The 19234-nt window shown below is 32.5% G+C and overlaps 1 protein-coding gene across 5 annotated transcripts in view; it reads left to right on the top strand.

Annotated features, from left to right (window-relative positions):
- LOC145258002 (G/T mismatch-specific thymine DNA glycosylase-like) overlaps window positions 1-19234 on the top strand; it is a 335515-nt gene that overhangs the window by 294099 nt on the left and 22182 nt on the right. For all 5 annotated transcript variants that reach the window (XM_080115754.1, XM_080115951.1, XM_080115799.1 and 2 more), the window contains one exon: window positions 9907-10041. In XM_080115754.1, coding sequence (XP_079971880.1) covers window positions 9907-10041 — 135 coding nt within the window. The remainder of the gene's footprint in view (window positions 1-9906; window positions 10042-19234) is intronic.

Below are 19234 nucleotides of genomic sequence, written 5' to 3'. Positions count from 1 at the left end.
TAATCAGATTTCTTTGACTATCGATTTTTGATACTTATCAGAGGTGTTCCGATACAAAACCTATCTAAAAACACTCACAGGCACATAAGATATGTGTGTGAAATTTTTTTAAAAATCGGCCCAGTCGTTTTGGAGTCTATAGGGAACGAACTCCTACACACATACAATATATAAGTATATATATATATATATATATATATATAAGTAGAGAAGAGATAAACTTCTTTCCAGTTAACAAACAAACAAACAAAAAACATTAAGAAATTTACATGCAGGGTTTGAACCTACAGACGATATCATGCTAAAAAAAAAAAAACGCTATCAATTTACCCACAGTAGAATTTTCATGGCCCATTGTTCTATCATTGTTGCTAAGCGACGACATGGAAAAAATGGCTTTACCGATGATAGATAAATTAAAAAAACGGTTTCGATCATCAATAATTATCGGGTATTCTGAGACAAAACTTAACTAAGACCACTCCCAGACTTATACACTAAAGTTCTGTAAATTTTAAAGAAAATCTGTTTAGCCGTTTCTTAGTCTATAAGGAATGAACTCACACACGTACACACAAAGTTGTATTTATATAATTGTAGACACTTCATCAAAACTCCAATACTAATGATTACTACGATACTATCCCATTGATTACTGTACACGTAATAACCCTTATCCCCAAGTGGCTTCCGGGCCTTGATAAGTGGTGACCTCCATGTAAAAAAAAAAGATATATGCTATTAAAAAAAAAAAAAAACACACAAAACACTTCAGATTCAGACTTTATTTAACAATACTTGTCGACAAGAACAAACATATTTTTTTTGTATCCACAAGTGATTTACCCCTCGCGATTAATACCTATATAATGAAGAGGAAAAAAAGACATATGAAGTCGAAAGTCTGAGAAAAAAAAATAAATGACTTTATTCATTTAATAAAAATAAAATCATATAACGTTATTTGGTGTTCTAATTTCTATAAATAACTTTACAAAATAATGTGACCAATCTCTTATATATTCTGTATTTAAAATGGAAATATAAATATAGATTGATTCTGCTCTCATAAAAATGCCCAATATTCGTAATAGAGCATCAATATATGAGGAGAGTTAAATTTATGCAATTTTTCTGAAGAAAAAAAAATGTTTTGAAACTCCATGGAATAAAGAAATATTCTACCTTCCTCCTTTGTAAGCAATAAATTGAGTAAGTTATAATTTGCAGAAATTTAACTTCCCTCGTATACATATATACATATAGATAGTTAGGTAGATGGATCTATCCGTCCTATCACACGAAAGTTAGCAAATACAGAGAGTGCCGGACGAATCTATTTTAAGTATTTAGGGGAATAGGGGAATTGAGAAAGCAAATAGCAAGTCAGACAACCCATCTGCCTTTAATCTATATCTATATTGAGACATTTTCTTTCTGGTTTCTATAGTGGTTTATACTTTTTTTTTTTTTTCATTTTTTATTTTAAGAACTTTTTCGTTTGAGACATTTATTTTATTATTTTTTTAAACTTCGAATTCAGACGCTATTCTTACATGAATTTGAATAGTAATGTGAAACCTGTCGAAGCATAATTTTTTACGTCATTTTCGATGATGGGGGGTGTACACTCGTTTTATACTACTACTTATTATTATTATAATAATAATAATAATAATAATAATAATAATAATAATGCAACAGAAACGTATGATTTGGTTAATGAAGGCGTTTAATAAACAAATTTTTATTTATTCTATTTCTTCTAAAGAAATTGAAGACCCTTTTCCGTTTGCTGGTCAGAAAAGTATAAAGTAACTAAATCCATTTGTTTCATATCGAGAAGTATTTCGATGGATCGGTTTGCTTGAAGCCATCCATTGGATCATTTGTTCACTTAAGAATGCATTACTTAAAGACAGCGTATCATGCGACAAGACATTGTGTACCACAAAACCATTATTATCAAGCAACCCCATTAGAGTTTCTGGCATGACAAAGCATTCCTTGTAACACTAGCCAGCGTTTATTTATTCATCTGTTTCGTGTAACACTATTCCAAATCTCATTTGATGAAAAAGGAGAGTTGAAGACAAAGATTGAAGCGATCGATTGCTTTCCTTTACCCTCCCCCTTTTTTGTCAACATATCACCACCTTTTGGGTTATTTAATGCCAAAAAAGAATTTGTATTGTATATGACTTGTTGAACACAAATTATTGTATCCATAGCAGAGGAGGTGAGGGGGGGGGGTTGTAAGTTTATACCTTTTCCCAAAGATATTAGTGCTTTATTGAACAATAGATCTGGCTTTGAAATTGACTTAGCTGATTCCATAGTCTGTGACGCTATCTAATAAGCCAATAACACACCCCAGTGATTGAATTAGAGGCAAAATAGAGATGAATAAATTTAATATTTTTATGCCTAATATTTTTTGAGATTGCATGCATGAGTGTTAAAGACAGGTTTAAGTTTGATGACCTCGGAGGAAGATTAAACTTGGACAGTTTAGTTAGATGTCTACAGAACAGGAGACTTCGATAGTATGGTCACTTTGAAAGAATGGATTAAGATCTCTGGGTTAGTAGATGTAGAACAGTTGAAGTAGCAGGTTTTGTTCATGGAGGAAGGTTAAAGAAAAAGAAGTGATGAAATGGACTTGAGATAAATGAAGACCTGGTCAGAGATAGATTCGTATGAAAATCAATTTCTAAAACCTGTTCAATACATGTCAGCATGTAAAAAGGACATGAAACCAAAGATGATGATGATAATAATGATGACTTTTTTCTTTAATTATATTTTCATTTAGCATTACTCGTTAGAAATGTAAATATTTTCTAATACTGTTATTGTTTTTGAAAAAAAAAAGTGCATTAGATTTAAAAAAAAAATTTTTAGTGCTTTTTTTTTTTTTTTTTTTTTTTTTTAAAAGAATAATATGGGTTATGAGTGAATTACTGATGATAGGTTAGAAATAGAAGAATGTTATTGTCTGAGTTTAATCAATCGGATGAAGAATTCTTCTCAGATTCTCTTGACTCGTTCCTTCCAGAAATTGTCATTTGAATCTTACAATGGCTGATGACATCTATGTGCTCCATGGCTTTAGACATATTATTTGTATTCAGACATTCCTACCCTACTGTCTTGTGGGTGCCCTTGGGTGAAGCCTAGGGGAACCAACCCCAAAATCAAACACCACTGCCTTGTGGGCCTTATCACAGTAAAAGGCTAAGAGATGGGAACTCTGACTTCAAATCCTACTGCTGCCTTGCAGTTTTCCTTAAAAGGCTACGGAACCTCGTTCAGAAAGAAAAGGCGTAGTAGCGGACACAATAGGGTGACTGTCTACCTCACTGAGATTACTTTCGGCCAGAAGCTGCAGCCTCCTCTGCTACCAGTTGTCGCGGGTTCGCTCCACTGGAAATGAGCATTGGAGGTTCAGAGGGTGTTTATCTGATGCGCAACAGATACTACACCTAAATTGTGCAAGCAAGTTAGGAGCTAAGGTGGAATGTCCTGTACTGAATGATAAAGCACTGAGGCCCCGACTAGTCATCGGCAAGGATGACGGACTACGTGATGATGATTATTCAGATAACTGTTTTCATTTTGGATTTTATTCTCATAACATTTCAGCCAATATTACCTCTGACCTTAGCAAACAAAAATAAAAGATTTTCTCTTGTGAATCAGTGCCCCCACCCTCCCTACTGAGTGATCCGGTCACACACTGACTAACTAGCTGGTGGGGCGCATTGATTCATCTGTCCCCTAAAGAACTTCTTTAGCCCCCCTTTTTTTTTTTTTTCTTGTTTTGAGGGCAGAGTTAGACACAAGGTCGGTTTTTAATGTGGGGGGAAACCAGCTCCTTAAAAAGGGGAATTCTAGTTAGTAACAAAAATAAATGTATCAGTCATGAAGGATTTCTCCTTTGGGAGCTACAGTGGACCAGCAGAGGGAACTCAACCGGCGAGCAGTACAGACGTCTCTCTCTGTCTCTCCTATCAACGTCCACGAGACACAACCGCTCCTCCACTCTGCATGAGTACCTTATCCATTTTTGAGTCACATGTTAGTAAAATATCAGAACTGATAAAACATGCAAAAATATGGAAGTTTTCATCAGCAAATAAGTTTTATTTAATTTTAAAATTGTATACTAAATGATATATACATAAAAGTGAGAATGTGTATGTGTGAAGGCAATTCTCAACCTATATACTCCACAAATTTTTGAATGGCTTGAAATTTGGTATATAGGGTATTCAGACATGTGGAAAAATCTTAATCTGTTTCCATCCGGAAAAATAGGGTGCTAAGAAGTTAAAAATTAAAAATTGGTATGTAGGGGGTTCTTGGATTTTTATCTGTTTGCTAACTGTTTCACGAATGCGCATGCGTGAATGATTCACAATACAGATTCATTATGTTAAGAATAAGTAGGTTTGAAAACACTTTTTAAAGATCGTGTTACGCTCACTTAATGGTTATCATACATGTCTTTAGGTTTTGGTTTCGATCTCAACTCGAGTATTTTTTTTCTTGTTTTGACTTACAAGAAATGAACTGTTTAGAAAAGAAAAAAAAAACATAATAATCGCATGTACACGTCTCAATTTCTGTATGAATTAAAATATAATATGCATATTTTACGACCAGGCAACACGCCGGGCGGCCTGCTAGTACACACACACACACACACACACACACACACACACACAAAGCAGCATTTATAATTCCAATGCACAAAAAATGGTTCAGTACATTTACTTGGTAATTAGAGAGCAGTTTGTCTGACATGTATTTTATGTAAGTTTTTTTAGAAATTAATTAGAAACCATTCTCAAGTATATAAAAAATGAATCTTAAATAACATGGATGTGTATATGGAAAGTCACCATTATCGAATCTTTTAGAAAGTATTGATGCTATAAATGAATATTCGTTAAAGGAAGATAGTGTTTAGATTGAGTGTATCTCATTATTATATCTACTATTATAGAAAAGAAACTTTGTGTGTATTTGAGTTCATTCCCTGTGGACTCGGAAAGAGTTGCGTTGATTTTTTTTTTTAATTTCACACGAAGGTACTTGATGTGTCTGGAAGTGTTCTTACGTAGGTCTTGTGTTGGAATGTGTCCGATAAGTATCAAAATCCAATTCAAGAAAAAAGTCTGATTTTGAGCAAAGTGAACATTTGTATACAACCTATTATCGCAACTGCACAAGCAGAAGATCCAATCTATAAAAATAAACTATAATTCTTTTATAAGACAGGGGCGCATTCAAAATGAATATGTTTGGAGCAGAATTGAACCATGACACTTGACTTTTCCATTTTAAACTTTAAGAGAAGGCATTATTTACAGATAATTTTATAAAATCAATTCTCTGCAATGCAATGTAGACTACAATGTATTGTGAACTAAGTTATTGCAGGAAGGCATGTGAGGCGGGGGATCCCTACCTAGAGCAGGCAATCAATGTATTTGATTTAAAAATTGTCCATTTCACCAATTTCGATAACAATAAAAGTATGAGATAGTGGAACATTTGTTGATCCTCATTTAATCCCGGACAACGTCGGGTCTCCCTGCTAGTTTATTGGTAAAGATGAGAAAAAAATAAAATGAGTTTTTCAAGTGAAATAATAAATATTTTGAAAGATTTTCGTCAGACGGAACAATAAATAAAAGTTGATGACATTTACTCTAAATCTCTATTGAAAGTCATATTATTTTTTTATGTTTACTGGTTTATACCTCATTCTTGAAGAGTGTTGATACAGTACCCGGGTATGTAAATTTCCATCTTTGCCCATCTTCTATCGTACAAAGAAAGATTTAGTAGAAAAAATATACCACTTCGTATTTCCATGAGAAAGTAAATAACTATGATGAATGTATTTACGTATTCTTTTATAGAAAAAAAAACAAACAAACATATTTTTCAGTAAAAATAATTTGTTTTGAATTAATTCTGAATAGCATTGATGTCTATTTTTTGTGGATTATCAAAAACAGGTCACTTAATTTTAAAAAAATTATTCCAGTAATTTTTTTTTAATGCTATATTAATTTCTTTGAATTTATAAAATATATATCCAGTTAAAAAAAACAAAAACTTTAGACTTAGGTGAGATTTGAACTCTGGTATTAACACCATAAAATTACTGCCTCGTTAATGTGAACTCTGTTTATTTGCGTACAAAGTCCAAAAACATCATAATTTTTTAGTAGTATGTAGATAAATGATTTACCTGATTGTGTGAGATCGATAGTAGAATTATTCTCTGGTGATATTAAATTGCTTGCTGGGCTATTATCACAAGATCAAATATAGAAGTGTAATGCATTTCTTTATATTAGTCATAGAAGGAAACTGCTGCATTAAAGGAAAAACAAAATCTCTTTTAACACAACAACGAAAGGATTTATTTAAGCAGAAGAAAGTTGGATATTGTCCAAGGGAAGGAAGGAAAGTTCTTTGGGCTGTCGAAGGTCTATCAATAGTTATCCTCAGGCGAAAATCATTGATGCTTTAGTGTCCAGTGGACAAGAATAGAAGAGAGAGACAGAGAGAAAGAGAGAGAGAATGGACATCTTTCCTTGTTGCTTCCATGGCCCTCTCTCTTATTACACTAGTACAAACATATCTCGAAAGTTAATCAAAATTGACTGGTGCTACCAGATCAGGCTGTCTATTGGCTTTCTGAGACGAACTGCACCTACATCGATTTCTGTTTTTGTTTTCTATTCTCTTTTGTAAAACTTAATTATGTTCGACAAAAACAAAAATAAAAACAACATCCCCTTCCCCTCCCCTCTCTTTTTCCTTCCCTACTTCCTGGTCCTGGATATGACCTTAAACTATATCCAATGGTGAGGCCCCAGTTTGAGGGCTTTGGGGATCGTGGAGCCACCCTTTGATTGCCATTCCTCCCAGGTCCACTCTGACTCGGAGTGGTAGTACCTGTTAGGGTCCCAACTATGGGTTAAATAGAAACCAAAAAAAAACAAAAAACAAATATATTCTATTAAAAAATTGTTCTTCGCACATGAAACTCCTCCAATGCTTAGAAATCAAAGCCTTAGTCTAAAATCCTACACAAAACTTACAGCCAACCTCACAAACCCACCACACAATAGCACTTTAAATCCAAACCGTAAACACCTTTTCGACCAAAAAGAAAATGCAATCAAAACCTTTGGACTTAGAATAAAATCGATTTCCATAGAAGCAAATCTACCCATAACCAAAATTCACGAAACTTCCTACTCAAAAACCCTCCCTGGAAAATCATATCCCCTAACATTGACCTTAAGTAAATATGAAAAGAAACATGCTCATCCAATAACTTATGATGATCTTGATAAAATCAAAGAAAAGTATCCAGACCACACACCCATCTATACAGATGGGTCTAAACAAAATAACACAACAGCCAGTGCAGCAATACTCAATAAATCAATCAAAAAACAATCAAACCTCCCAAAAGAAACCTCAATCTTCAGTACTGAAATACATGCTCTAATCCTAGCTTTCAAACTCGTCCCCAATAACAAAACAAAAACAAATTTATAATCCTTTCAGACTCCCAATCTACTCTAAAAGCGATTAAAAAGATGGACAACCCCCTAATCGCAAAATTACTCCAAAAATTAGCTGAATTAAACAGTAAAAAAGAAATCATTTTCTGCTGGATACCGAGCTATTCTGGTATAAAGGTAATGAATTAGCAGATTCAGCAGCAAAAAACGCCTTAAATCTCCCAATCGATGCAAATTTTAAAATTCTATACATAGATCTAAAAAGACGTATCAACGCATATACAACAGAGAAATGGCAAACCTACTGGAATGAACACCCTAACAACAAACTTAACGAAGTCATGCCAAAAATCAAAAAACAAGAACAAAATACGTGGCTTAGTGGGGGATGCCCTTTTCTCTACCCTGCAACCTCTCTCCCACAGAAGAGACGTTGCGAGCCTGTCCTTGTTTTATCGTTATTTCCATGGCAGATGCTCGTCTGAACTCCAATCTCTGGTCCCCCTTCGCCAATCTTTCACGAAAAACACCCGTCTAGCTGAATCCACTGTGAAAAATTTCCCCCACTCTATATCTGTGCCTAAATCAAAACGCAGATTCCATGAACAAAGCTTCTTTCTTAGAACTGCACGCCTGTGGAACTCTGTTCCGTCTGCCTGCTTCCCTCCGGACTACAACTTGGATGTCTTCAAGTCCAATGTTAACAAATTCCTAATGAACCGCCCTCTTAAGTAAACATTTCAGCAAATCTCCTCACTAACGTAATGTACTTGCAATAACCCGTATCCCTGAGTGGCTTCCGGGCCTTGATAAGTGGTGATCACTGTGTAAAAAAAAAAAAAAAAAAAAAAAAAATACGAAATTAAACAGAAAAGAAGTCAAACTAACAAGAATAAAAATAGGCCATATCCACTTAACCCACTCATATCTCCTAAAAAAAAAGAAAGCCAACTCATCTGTATACCTTGTCAAACACCACTTACAATCAAACACATATTAATTGAATGTACTGATTTTGTAACAGTAAGAAATCGATTCTACAAAGAAAACAATATTAAAGAGTTATTTGATAAAAACAATCCCCATACCATACTCTCATATCTTAAAAAAATTGGCCTTTATAAAAAAATTTAAAAAGAACCCTTTATACAACGGTCCTGGATATGACCTAAAACTATATCCGATGGTGAGGCTCCAGCTTGCGGGCCTTAGGGAGTGTGGAGCCACTCTTTAATTGCCATTGCTCCCAGGTCCACTCTGACCTGGAGTGGTAGTACCTGTTAGGGTCCCAACTATGGGTTAAATAGAATCCGACTTAAAAAACAAATATACTCCATTAAAAAATCGTTCCTCAAAATCACTAGATTCGGCATTAAATGACCTGAAAAAGGTTGATATGCCATAAAACAAAAACAACCAACCAACCAAAATCAAAATTGAAAGATACGTAGAAATTGAAATTTAGAATTGAAAACTGTAAAGTTTTACATATTAGAACACAAAATATATAAAATCTATAACTATAAAATACGGTTGTCTACATATTTTTGAAAGAAATAATCCTTGTAATTTCAGTTTTAGTAAAGAAAAAAGGTTGCCCCTTGTTGCTCTTGGTCATTTGCACAGATTCAAAACAAAAAGTTGTGCATATGCTGAATACTATCACATACTGGCATATTTTTTTTTTTTTTACTAATGAATTGCAACTTATCATGGCCCAAAGCCACTCGAGGATTGGAGTTAATGAATTGTCAATTGAATCATGAGTATTATGCTAGGTTTGAAAATGATGAATGGAATGAACAAATTATATTACTTATGATAACGGTTGATGACAAGCATTTGAAGCCATTCATGTTGTAGTCTGCAGGGAAGCAATCTTGGTGTAATGCGCTCCACAGATGGGAAGGTTTTGTTCATAGATATTTTGTTTGATGCTAGGCATGTTAAGGTAGCAGGTGAGTTCTTGCTGTGAATGTCTTGAATGATTTTTTTTTTTTGCATTTTCTTATTCATTATAGTCTCACTACCGTGAGTTGCTATATTTATTTTGTATCATTGTATGTTTCTACGCAAGTTCTAATTGTATGTGTGTAACCGGAGACTACTTTTGAAGTTTTATTGTGTATCACACAATAACAAAATAAGTCAGAACCCGAGAATTCTAATGATTTCTTGAAATACTGAAATGCTAATATATGTATGCACTTTATTCTCGAGTGGCGTTAAGGCCTTGATAAGTGGTGTTTTCCATGTAAAAAAAAAATGATTTAATGTTTTCCCTTATCTTATTTGTAGTGTTATTCTAAATTAATGATAATAAATATTTTTTTATTTTTCTTAATAGTTACCCATATCAGCTGAGTGCCTCTGCTGGACCTCCCATTTACGGAGCCCCAGGACACATCAAAATGGAACCAACAATGAATCCAGACTATTCAGGCAAAAGAAAAATCAAGTCTGAACCTGATGAAGTAGAAAAGTCAGTTTTTACAAAAATTATTTGAATTTTAATCTTACATGCAAGCTTGCTTGTGTTTTACTTGTTTTAAAATTTGTTGCTTTTCTTTTATATATATTTCTTTTTGTAACGCCATCTGTTTATTTTTAATGTTTTAAATTGTAAAAAAAATTGGAAGAAAACGACTTATTTAAAAATTTTACATACAGATACCAAATTATTTAGCTATTGACTTAAAAACTAAAATGACAAAACTTTGAGATATTTTGGGAATAAAGCTTAATCTATAAATGTGAGTTCATCAACATTTGTTTGGTCCAATTTTTTTCCTAATACATTAACAACACAAAATTCATGCAAAAATATAACTTAGTTCTGGGATTGAATTATGTTTGAAAACAATTCTCTTTTAATTAGCTGTAATTTATAATTAACTGACAAGTTACCCATGTCTCTCTAAACTATCTATGTAATTCTCTCGACCCGCCTCAATCCACATTGGTTTAACCACTAATAGTTTTTAATATGTATGTGAGTATTTAGAGAAAGAACTTTAATTTTAAATGTGTGTTTGTATGCACCACAAATACATATGTAAATTAGATGGAAAAATAATAAGTCTCTTTTCATTCTTATATAAGAATAATAACACTTATATAATAATATAAAAGTAAAGAGACTTATAATTTTTAGTTATCCAAGAAGAATGTCTTTTGAGATGTCATATTTTAATATTTTTTTTTAACAAAATCAAAGCAGAATAGTCATAATAGATGTGACCTAATGGGGGACAGGTAAATCTAGTATATATTTAAATATTCCAGCAGCTTCTTTCCAAGACCTGCAGGCTTGTGAAATTCTCTTCTTGCTGACCGTTTTCCTCCTACCTATAGCCTAAGTATTTTCAAGACTAAGGCCAATAGGCATCTCCTGTCTTTGTATAGGGTGATCCAAAAAAAACAAAAGCTAAATGGAGGTCATCTAGAACATATGCTGTAGAACAGAGAAAAAAGGCCAAAGACCCTTGTGTTTTGATGTGATGTTTTGAATATAATAAACTAGTTTCATTTCATTCGGACAAAACACTAAGAAACGGGGCCTAATTAGAGTTGGGGCCCGTTTTTTTTTTTTTTTTTTGGAGTCACCCTGTAGTAATTATTTTTCACTAGCAGGACCTGTGGAAATTCCACAGGAGATTGATTCATCTCTATATAAATAAAATGAACTCATTTTTTCCCGTCTGATTTTGACATTAATAGGATTAAAAATCAAGATATTTCATGCAAATATAATATGCACAAACGGCAGAACAATATCTGAGGTGTGTTATAGGCTTATTATTTCTCAAATTCCTCGATAATCTTAGATTTCTATACTTTTTCTGCTGAGAAGTCACGGCCAAAATCGGTTAAGATCAATGGAAGTGGTAAAATATTTTCTCTCTAATAAATTCCTCCTCCCCCTGCCACCACTTAACACCGTTTGGGGATCGTTCACAAGGAACAGTTGAGAAGAGAACACCGGTTTGGCTTCGTAGTTCTTTCACGTGAAGTTATTTAAAATCACTAAACTAAGATGCAGTGCTCTGTGGCGTAGTGGTTAGCGTGTTGGACAATTCACATTATATTTTCACGTTCGCGCCGACCTACCGTAGTCGTTTTTTTTTGTTTTTTTTCCTAAACAACTGGAATGGACTTTTCTTGGTGACCGAACTGTTAACGTTGCAGATGTTTTTTTTTTTTGTTTTTTTTCACACTTTATTTTCCTACTTTTACTCATGACTCCGGGTTTGATCCTTCCTACTTACCTACCATAACATTTTTTAAAACTCCCCCCCCCCGTCCCGGAAACAAACACTCGGGCAACGCCGGGTACCCCCACTTGTATGTAATATATTGATGTTGGCATTCTGTGGATGTTCAGTGTAAATGAAGATGCTCTGATATTATTGTAGCTCTTTTGTTAAAACTGCAAAAGTATTGATCTAAGCTAGCAGGGATGTCCGGTTGTAAAATATGCTTAAATATGATATTTTAATTCTTGCAGATTTCATATATATTATTATAGAGTTAATGTTCTATCGATTTTTATATATGATAAAGTTGCAATTCCAAAAATAGAAAATATATCTATATGACTTGGGTTCATCAGCTTGAACTGAAACCGAATCCCAAACTTTATATATATATTAGTTCCTTCAGCTATAACCACAACAGAAACTTATGAAGAATTCTTGATAAAATTATTTATAAAAAAAAAAAAGAGATTACTAAGGTACCATCAGCTAAAATCAAAACCGAAACCAAGACTTATGAAGAATTCTTGATAAAATTATTTTTCAAAAATAGATTATTGGAGTGCCATTAGCTATAATCGAAACTGAAACCAAAACTTATGAAGACTTCTTGGTAAAATTATTTATAAAAAAATAGATGACTTAAGTGCCATCAGCTATAATTGAAACCAAAATTATGAAGAATTCTTAGTAAAATTATTTATTACAAGAAATGGAAGTACATAACAATCAAACGACCCAGATGTAAACGTGACACAGAAAATAGCATGCGCTATCGTATTAATATAAAGATTCTTATAGCTCCTTACATCAAGTGGCATTGTGCCTTGTCTGGAGCAATTTCTATGAAAAAGAAAGTAAGAAACTATTATATAGAGGACAGACGTCTTTGTATCTCTTGCTAAACTAAAAAGATGCAAATCAAAATCTCACATTATCACACACACACACACACACAAGTGTTTGGACAAGACAAAAAATTTTTTGTTTTTCACCAATTTTCGTACAAATGATATCAAACAAAAAAATAAAATAAAACTTCCACATTATTAAAATATATAGAAATCAGAGAAAATAATTTTTTAAAGAAAACAACTGTTATTTAACATTTCCTGTAATAGATAGTGAAACAAGTATTTAGACAGATGCAAAAGAATGTTTAATATTTAATTGGGTCTCCTTTAGTACTAATTACTGCTGTCAAACAATTGCCATAGTTTTACACAAGGTCCTGGAAAATGCCTAACAGAATTGTTTCCCATTCTTCTTTGGCTTTAATTTGTGAATGTTTGAGGGGCGTCTTGTTTATTGGCCCCAGGCAATGCTGGATAGCTTCGCTAGTGTACAGTAAAGAATAAAATATTCTTTATTAGATATTAATTGATATACTTTTAAAGTTGAATGTATTTGATAGTTAACTCTCCACTTAAAATTCTTACTGTATAAAATATCAAATATCTGATGAAAAATAAAGTATAGCATAGATTTCTGTTATATTCCAATAAATCCACTTCAAAAGGCTGGGCATTTATTTAATCGATATTAATAATACATCAATTCTCTTCTGAAAATAATTTCCAAATTGATTTTCTCAATTTGGTACAAAACTAATTTGAAAGACAAATAACACTACTTTTCTAGAATAAATAGAAACAAGTTTTATAACCAATCTCTTTCTTAAAGAATTGTATGTACAGAATGTGAATCAAATGTGGCCTATGCTTAGTTTAATTTAGTTTTATGCAAAAGAGAAGGGTAAAAAGAGAGTAAAATCCCCTTTGGAAAATTCAATCACCTACAATTTTTGTGTAATTATAAAAATAGATATTAGACATCAATTAATAAATAGTCTCCAAGTATCAGTTCTTCAAGATCTAGTAAGTGGTGCTCTTTTCTTTTTCCTGCAACCTCTTTCCCACAAAAGAGATGTCGCAAGTCTGTCTCTGTTCTATTGCTATTTTCATGGCAGATGCTCGACTGAACTCCAATCCATGGTCCCCACCCTTGCCAAACTTTCACAAAAAATACTTAACTGGCTACAACCACAACATACGATTTTCCCCACTCTCTATCTGTACTTAAATGTAAACGCAGATTTCATGAACAAAGCTTCTTTTCCAGAACTGCCCGTCTTTGGAATACTGTTCCACTGGCATGCTTCCTGTTGAATACAACATGGTAGCCTTCAAATCTAATGTAAACAAGTTCCTGTTAAGTCGTCCTCATAAATAAATTCTACCCAATTTACACCATAAGTGATTTCTATAATGAAAATCAATGTGTTATGATCAAATAAGGATTCTAGACATAAGGTTTAGTAGTATTATATCTTGATTTAAAAACATATATGGATATGATACAAAATTGTTTTGTACAGGAAATTAATTTTACCCCTCCTGGGACGGGTGATCTTCTGGTGTGTATATGTTTCTGGTGTGTATATGTGTGTATATATATAGGATTTTTAGAATGTGAGAGATTATATATAATAAATTCCACAGTCAAACAACGTTGCAGCCCACAAGGCCATGACAGTCAATAGTCCGGAAGTCCAAGACTCGAGTTTCGCCCTCATTTGGGCTCATCAGTTAGACACATCCGAACTCAGGATTCGAAACCCGAGCCTCTTGCATGCGAGGCAAGCACTCTGCCAACTGAGCAAACGCCCCGCACAGAATAAATTCTATTAACCAATACAGATCAAGCAAACCGTGCCGAAATCCGATTGTGAAATCAACCTACTTTGTCTCAACAAGGGATGCGGTCATCCAACCAGCTAATAACCTCAAGCCGATGTCTCACAAGTAGGAGTTTCAACTCGAAAGGACGATGTCATCGAGCAATGCTAACCTAGAAAGCAATTAAAGATATATTAAATATATAACAGGTTTATATATATATATATATATATATATATATATAGAGAGAGAGAGAGAGAAATAAAAAAGGAACAAACCGAGTTATGTGTTCATCAATGTTTCGTCTTTATTTCGAGACTTCCTATGGATGAATGAGATTAAGAAAACAAAAGCACCAGTACAAATCTTAATCTCATTCATCCAGAGGAAGTCTCGAAATAAAAACGAAATGTTGATGATGGTTTGTTCCTTTTTATTTTTATTTCTCTATTTTGTCGGAATACTATTTCCGTTATTCTCATCATATATATATATATATATATATATATATATATATATATATATACTAGCCGGTGTTATTTGGAATGCAATGAAATCACTTAAGTTTGCACATTTTTAAACTTGAAGTAAATAATGCATATCATATTTTTTAGGCACCTCCAAATTCTTGTGTAAAACCGCCAACGTTTTACACAGTATCAGCAATGTCATCATTTTCTGTCTAATTTATAATTGTGTATAATTTTTATGAATACCGAACGATGTTAAATTGAATAAAGTTTTTTTGCTATTGTTTATTGTGATAATTTTATTTATTATTTATCAATTAGAAGCCTCCGTACATTTTCTTTTAAAATAGGTGCTAAAATGAAGTCCCCCCTCCCCTAGAAATAAAAATCTTTTAACAATTAAAATAATTTAAAATTGTAGTTGAATTTGCTATTTTAAATTTGCCAATAGTTATTTTTTATATTATATGAAAATATTTTTTTTTAAATTGGAAACCCATTCTCAAAAATGTATGTTTGAAACTTCACATCATGGAATATTGGAATTTTATTCTATTGAAATTTTTTAAAAATTAACTATTTTTAGAATTTTTTTTTTTTTTTTTTTTTTTTTTTGTAATTCAGCAAATTATATATTATTAAAAAAAAAACTTCATTTTTTTTTTTTACCATAACAATATTGATTTTATGTCTATTTTTTATTTACAACTTCAAGCTAAGTTAAATACGTAACAGGTTTATATATATATATATATATATATATATATATATATATATATATATGTATGTATGTATGTGTGTGTGTGTATGTATGTATGTGTGTGTATGTATGTGTGTATGTATGTATGTGTGTGTATATGTATGTATGTATGTGTGTGCATATATATATGTATGTATGTGTATATATGTATGCGTGTGTATGTATATATATGTGTGTGTGTGTGCATATGTGTGTGTGTATATATATATATATATATATATGTATGTGTGTATATATACATGTGTGTGTGTGTATATATATATATGTGTGTGTGTATATATATATATATATATATATATATATATATATATATATATATATATAAAATAATTAAAATCTTCCACTTTGTAAAATGTTGCAATTCAATTTTGATGAACCTAAATTTATTTTGTTTAATTAACATGAAATGGGGGGGGGGTAGAACACATTAAAAATATCTCCCCTCTTATATTTAATGAAAACTGCTTTTTAAAGATAAGCTAATTTAGAAATTAATAAGTATCGAAAATTTCATGAAAATTTGACCATTAATTGATTTTTGTGAGATTTATTAAACACAGGTATGTTTACTCTTTCGAAACAGTCAATACATAGGAACATTGTTTTAAGGTGTTGATAATGTAAACACAATTTTAGTCACACATTTTTATTATTTTTGTATGCTGAATCTTTTTTTTTTTAAATATTACTAGTTTATTTTAAGCTTATTCTTTTAAATGGTACAAAAGTTATGAGTAATTAAATTAGATTGCAGTTACATCATGTTACAAATAGCAGGGGGTTTAATCTGTGTTGCATGCTGGAGGTCCTTAATATTCTTCAATTTAAAATGAGTTATCTACCTTGCTGGTTTTTATTTTTAGGTGATTATTCAAAAATATTTCACATAAGTCATCTGAGCTGAACTAAGTTATTTTGAAAAATAAATTGTAGCTCACTACATTATTGTATTGCCAATACAATATAACAAATGAAAATTGGCTAGTCAGAAGCAAAATTTGATTTGTCAGTTTAAATGCTATTTAGTCTGACTTTGAAAATCAGACAAGATAACTTTCTATATTTGATAAGAGAAAGCGGGAGAGAAAGATAGAGAGATAAAAGATGTGTTAGCCATATTGTCAGAAATAATCTATTAGATATTTGGATTAGAGGCTGTGAAGCTATGAGATCTGACTTTCTCTTTGTACTCTTCATCCTTTATCTCAGATCATCATCGTTTTAATCAGAAGATAAGCAAAAAGTGCCAAAGTTTCAATATTTCCACAAGTTCTATTGAATCATAAAATTAGGAGCCTATTGAAACCCGTAAAAGAGACTAATTAGAATCCTCTCCTCCGCCGCCACTGCTGCCTCCAACCATTTCTAGCATTTGACGTTAATTTGAGATTGCTATAATTACTCACTTTTTGAATGCCCAGCATTTGTGGCTGATACTGGAATTCTAATCACTTAGACCATATGAACATCTTTTCTTTTATTTCTGTTCTCATCTTTCACAAAATCTAAGAAGAGATGCGTTACCTAACACTAGCAGGGAGACCCTGCGTAGCCCAGGATTGAATAAGCTACCAACCCTCTGTCCTTTTGCAGCTAGTTCATAACACCATATGATCATTTTGTATTTTTATTTTGGTAAATGTTACTATTCGTGATATAAAAGATTTTAGATTAATTTTACATCGAAATAATGTCCTTTTTATTTATTGACTTTAAAACCAAAATGACCAAAAGGTCAGATATTTTTATACTAAAGGTTAATCCATTATTATACTAAATATGAGTTCATCAACATTTGTTTCGCCTATGTTTTTTTTTTTCCAACACAAAAAATATGCGAAAACATACTTTGGTTCTGGGATTGAGTTATGTGTGAAAAAAATCCTCTTTTAATTGCTCTAATTAGTCGTAATTTATAATTAATGTTACTATTTTTTCATCCAAGAAATGAAATAAATCAAGGTATATATATATAAAGAAATGAAATAAATCAAGGTATATATATATATATATATATATATATATATATATATAATTATTTTTTTACTATAATAATTAAATACCTACAGACACTAGTGTTTCATCCTTTCGGGATTCTTCAGTGCAGGGTGTCACAATTACTACCAGTCGAACGATTCGAACCCCGCGACACGAGACATCTCTGGCTCGATTAGCGAAGACCGTATCCATTCGGCTACCATTAATCGTGTGAAATAGCGTTGAATTTTAAACATTTTAATTCAAATGTTCATTACGTCAGACAGACAGTGATCAAGTCGTTATACGACGATCTACGCATAAGAGCTAAATTGACCGACTTTTATTCAACAGAAAGTGCTCAACTATAAGAAACGTATTTCTTAAAGGGGCTGTCATAATTATTTTTTTACTATAATAATTAAATACCTACAGACACTAGTGTTTCATCCTTTCGGGATTCTTCAGTGCAGGGTGTCACAATTACTACCAGTCGAACGATTCGAACCCCGCGACACGAGACATCTCTGGCTCGATTAGCGAAGACCGTATCCATTCGGCTACCATTAATCGTGTGAAATAGCGTTGAATTTTAAACATTTTAATTCAAATGTTCATTACGTCAGACAGACAGTGATCAAGTCGTTATACGACGATCTACGCATAAGAGCTAAATTGACCGACTTTTATTCAACAGAAAGTGCTCAACTATAAGAAACGTATTTCTTAAAGGGGCTGTCATAATTATTTTTTTACTATAATAATTAAATACCTACAGACACTAGTGTTTCATCCTTTCGGGATTCTTCAGTGCAGGGTGTCACAATTACTACCAGTCGAACGATTCGAACCCCGCGACACGAGACATCTCTGGCTCGATTAGCGAAGACCGTATCCATTCGGCTACCATTAATCGTGTGAAATAGCGTTGAATTTTAAACATTTTAATTCAAATGTTCATTACGTCAGACAGACAGTGATCAAGTCGTTATACGACGATCTACGCATGCATGTGTTTACATGCTAGTCGTATTTTTTTCTTTACATCATCGTTTCTTTTCCCCATCACTGTTTCATAATCACAGTTTCATGTGTGGTCGTGTCATCTGGTGTTGTCGATTCATCTGTTTAGCCAGTGTGAACAAACTTTTCATTCATGAATGACAAGAGGAGACTTTTTGCTGAAGTTTCTTCTTGGTTTTACTGGAGAGAATTTTCTTATGCAGAGAGAGACTATGTGACCCAAATTATTTCATCCTTAATTTAGTTTTCTAACTTGTGAATTGAGAGACGTAGACAGTCAGACATCAAAGTGACATCTGTTTTAGATTATTCTACATAACTGAGACTGAATAACAAACCTTTGTTTCTCTCGCTCCAAAAATCTGAAATCATGGCATATTGTGATCATTCAACTATGTTTTGTCTACAGAGTTTTTCATGTCACCTGTCTCTGCGTACAATTCCACTTTCAGCTAGGTTATCTTGACATGTAAGTGACTCTTATCAAAATTTACACCAACTTACTTAATCA

This window comes from Euprymna scolopes, chromosome 1, assembly GCF_053919585.1.
Source record: "Euprymna scolopes isolate OS-2025 chromosome 1, ASM5391958v1, whole genome shotgun sequence".
Lineage (NCBI taxonomy): Eukaryota > Metazoa > Mollusca > Cephalopoda > Sepiida > Sepiolidae > Euprymna > Euprymna scolopes.
Note: the sequence above shows the minus strand (reverse complement) of the source record. Positions and strands in the feature narration are given on the sequence as shown.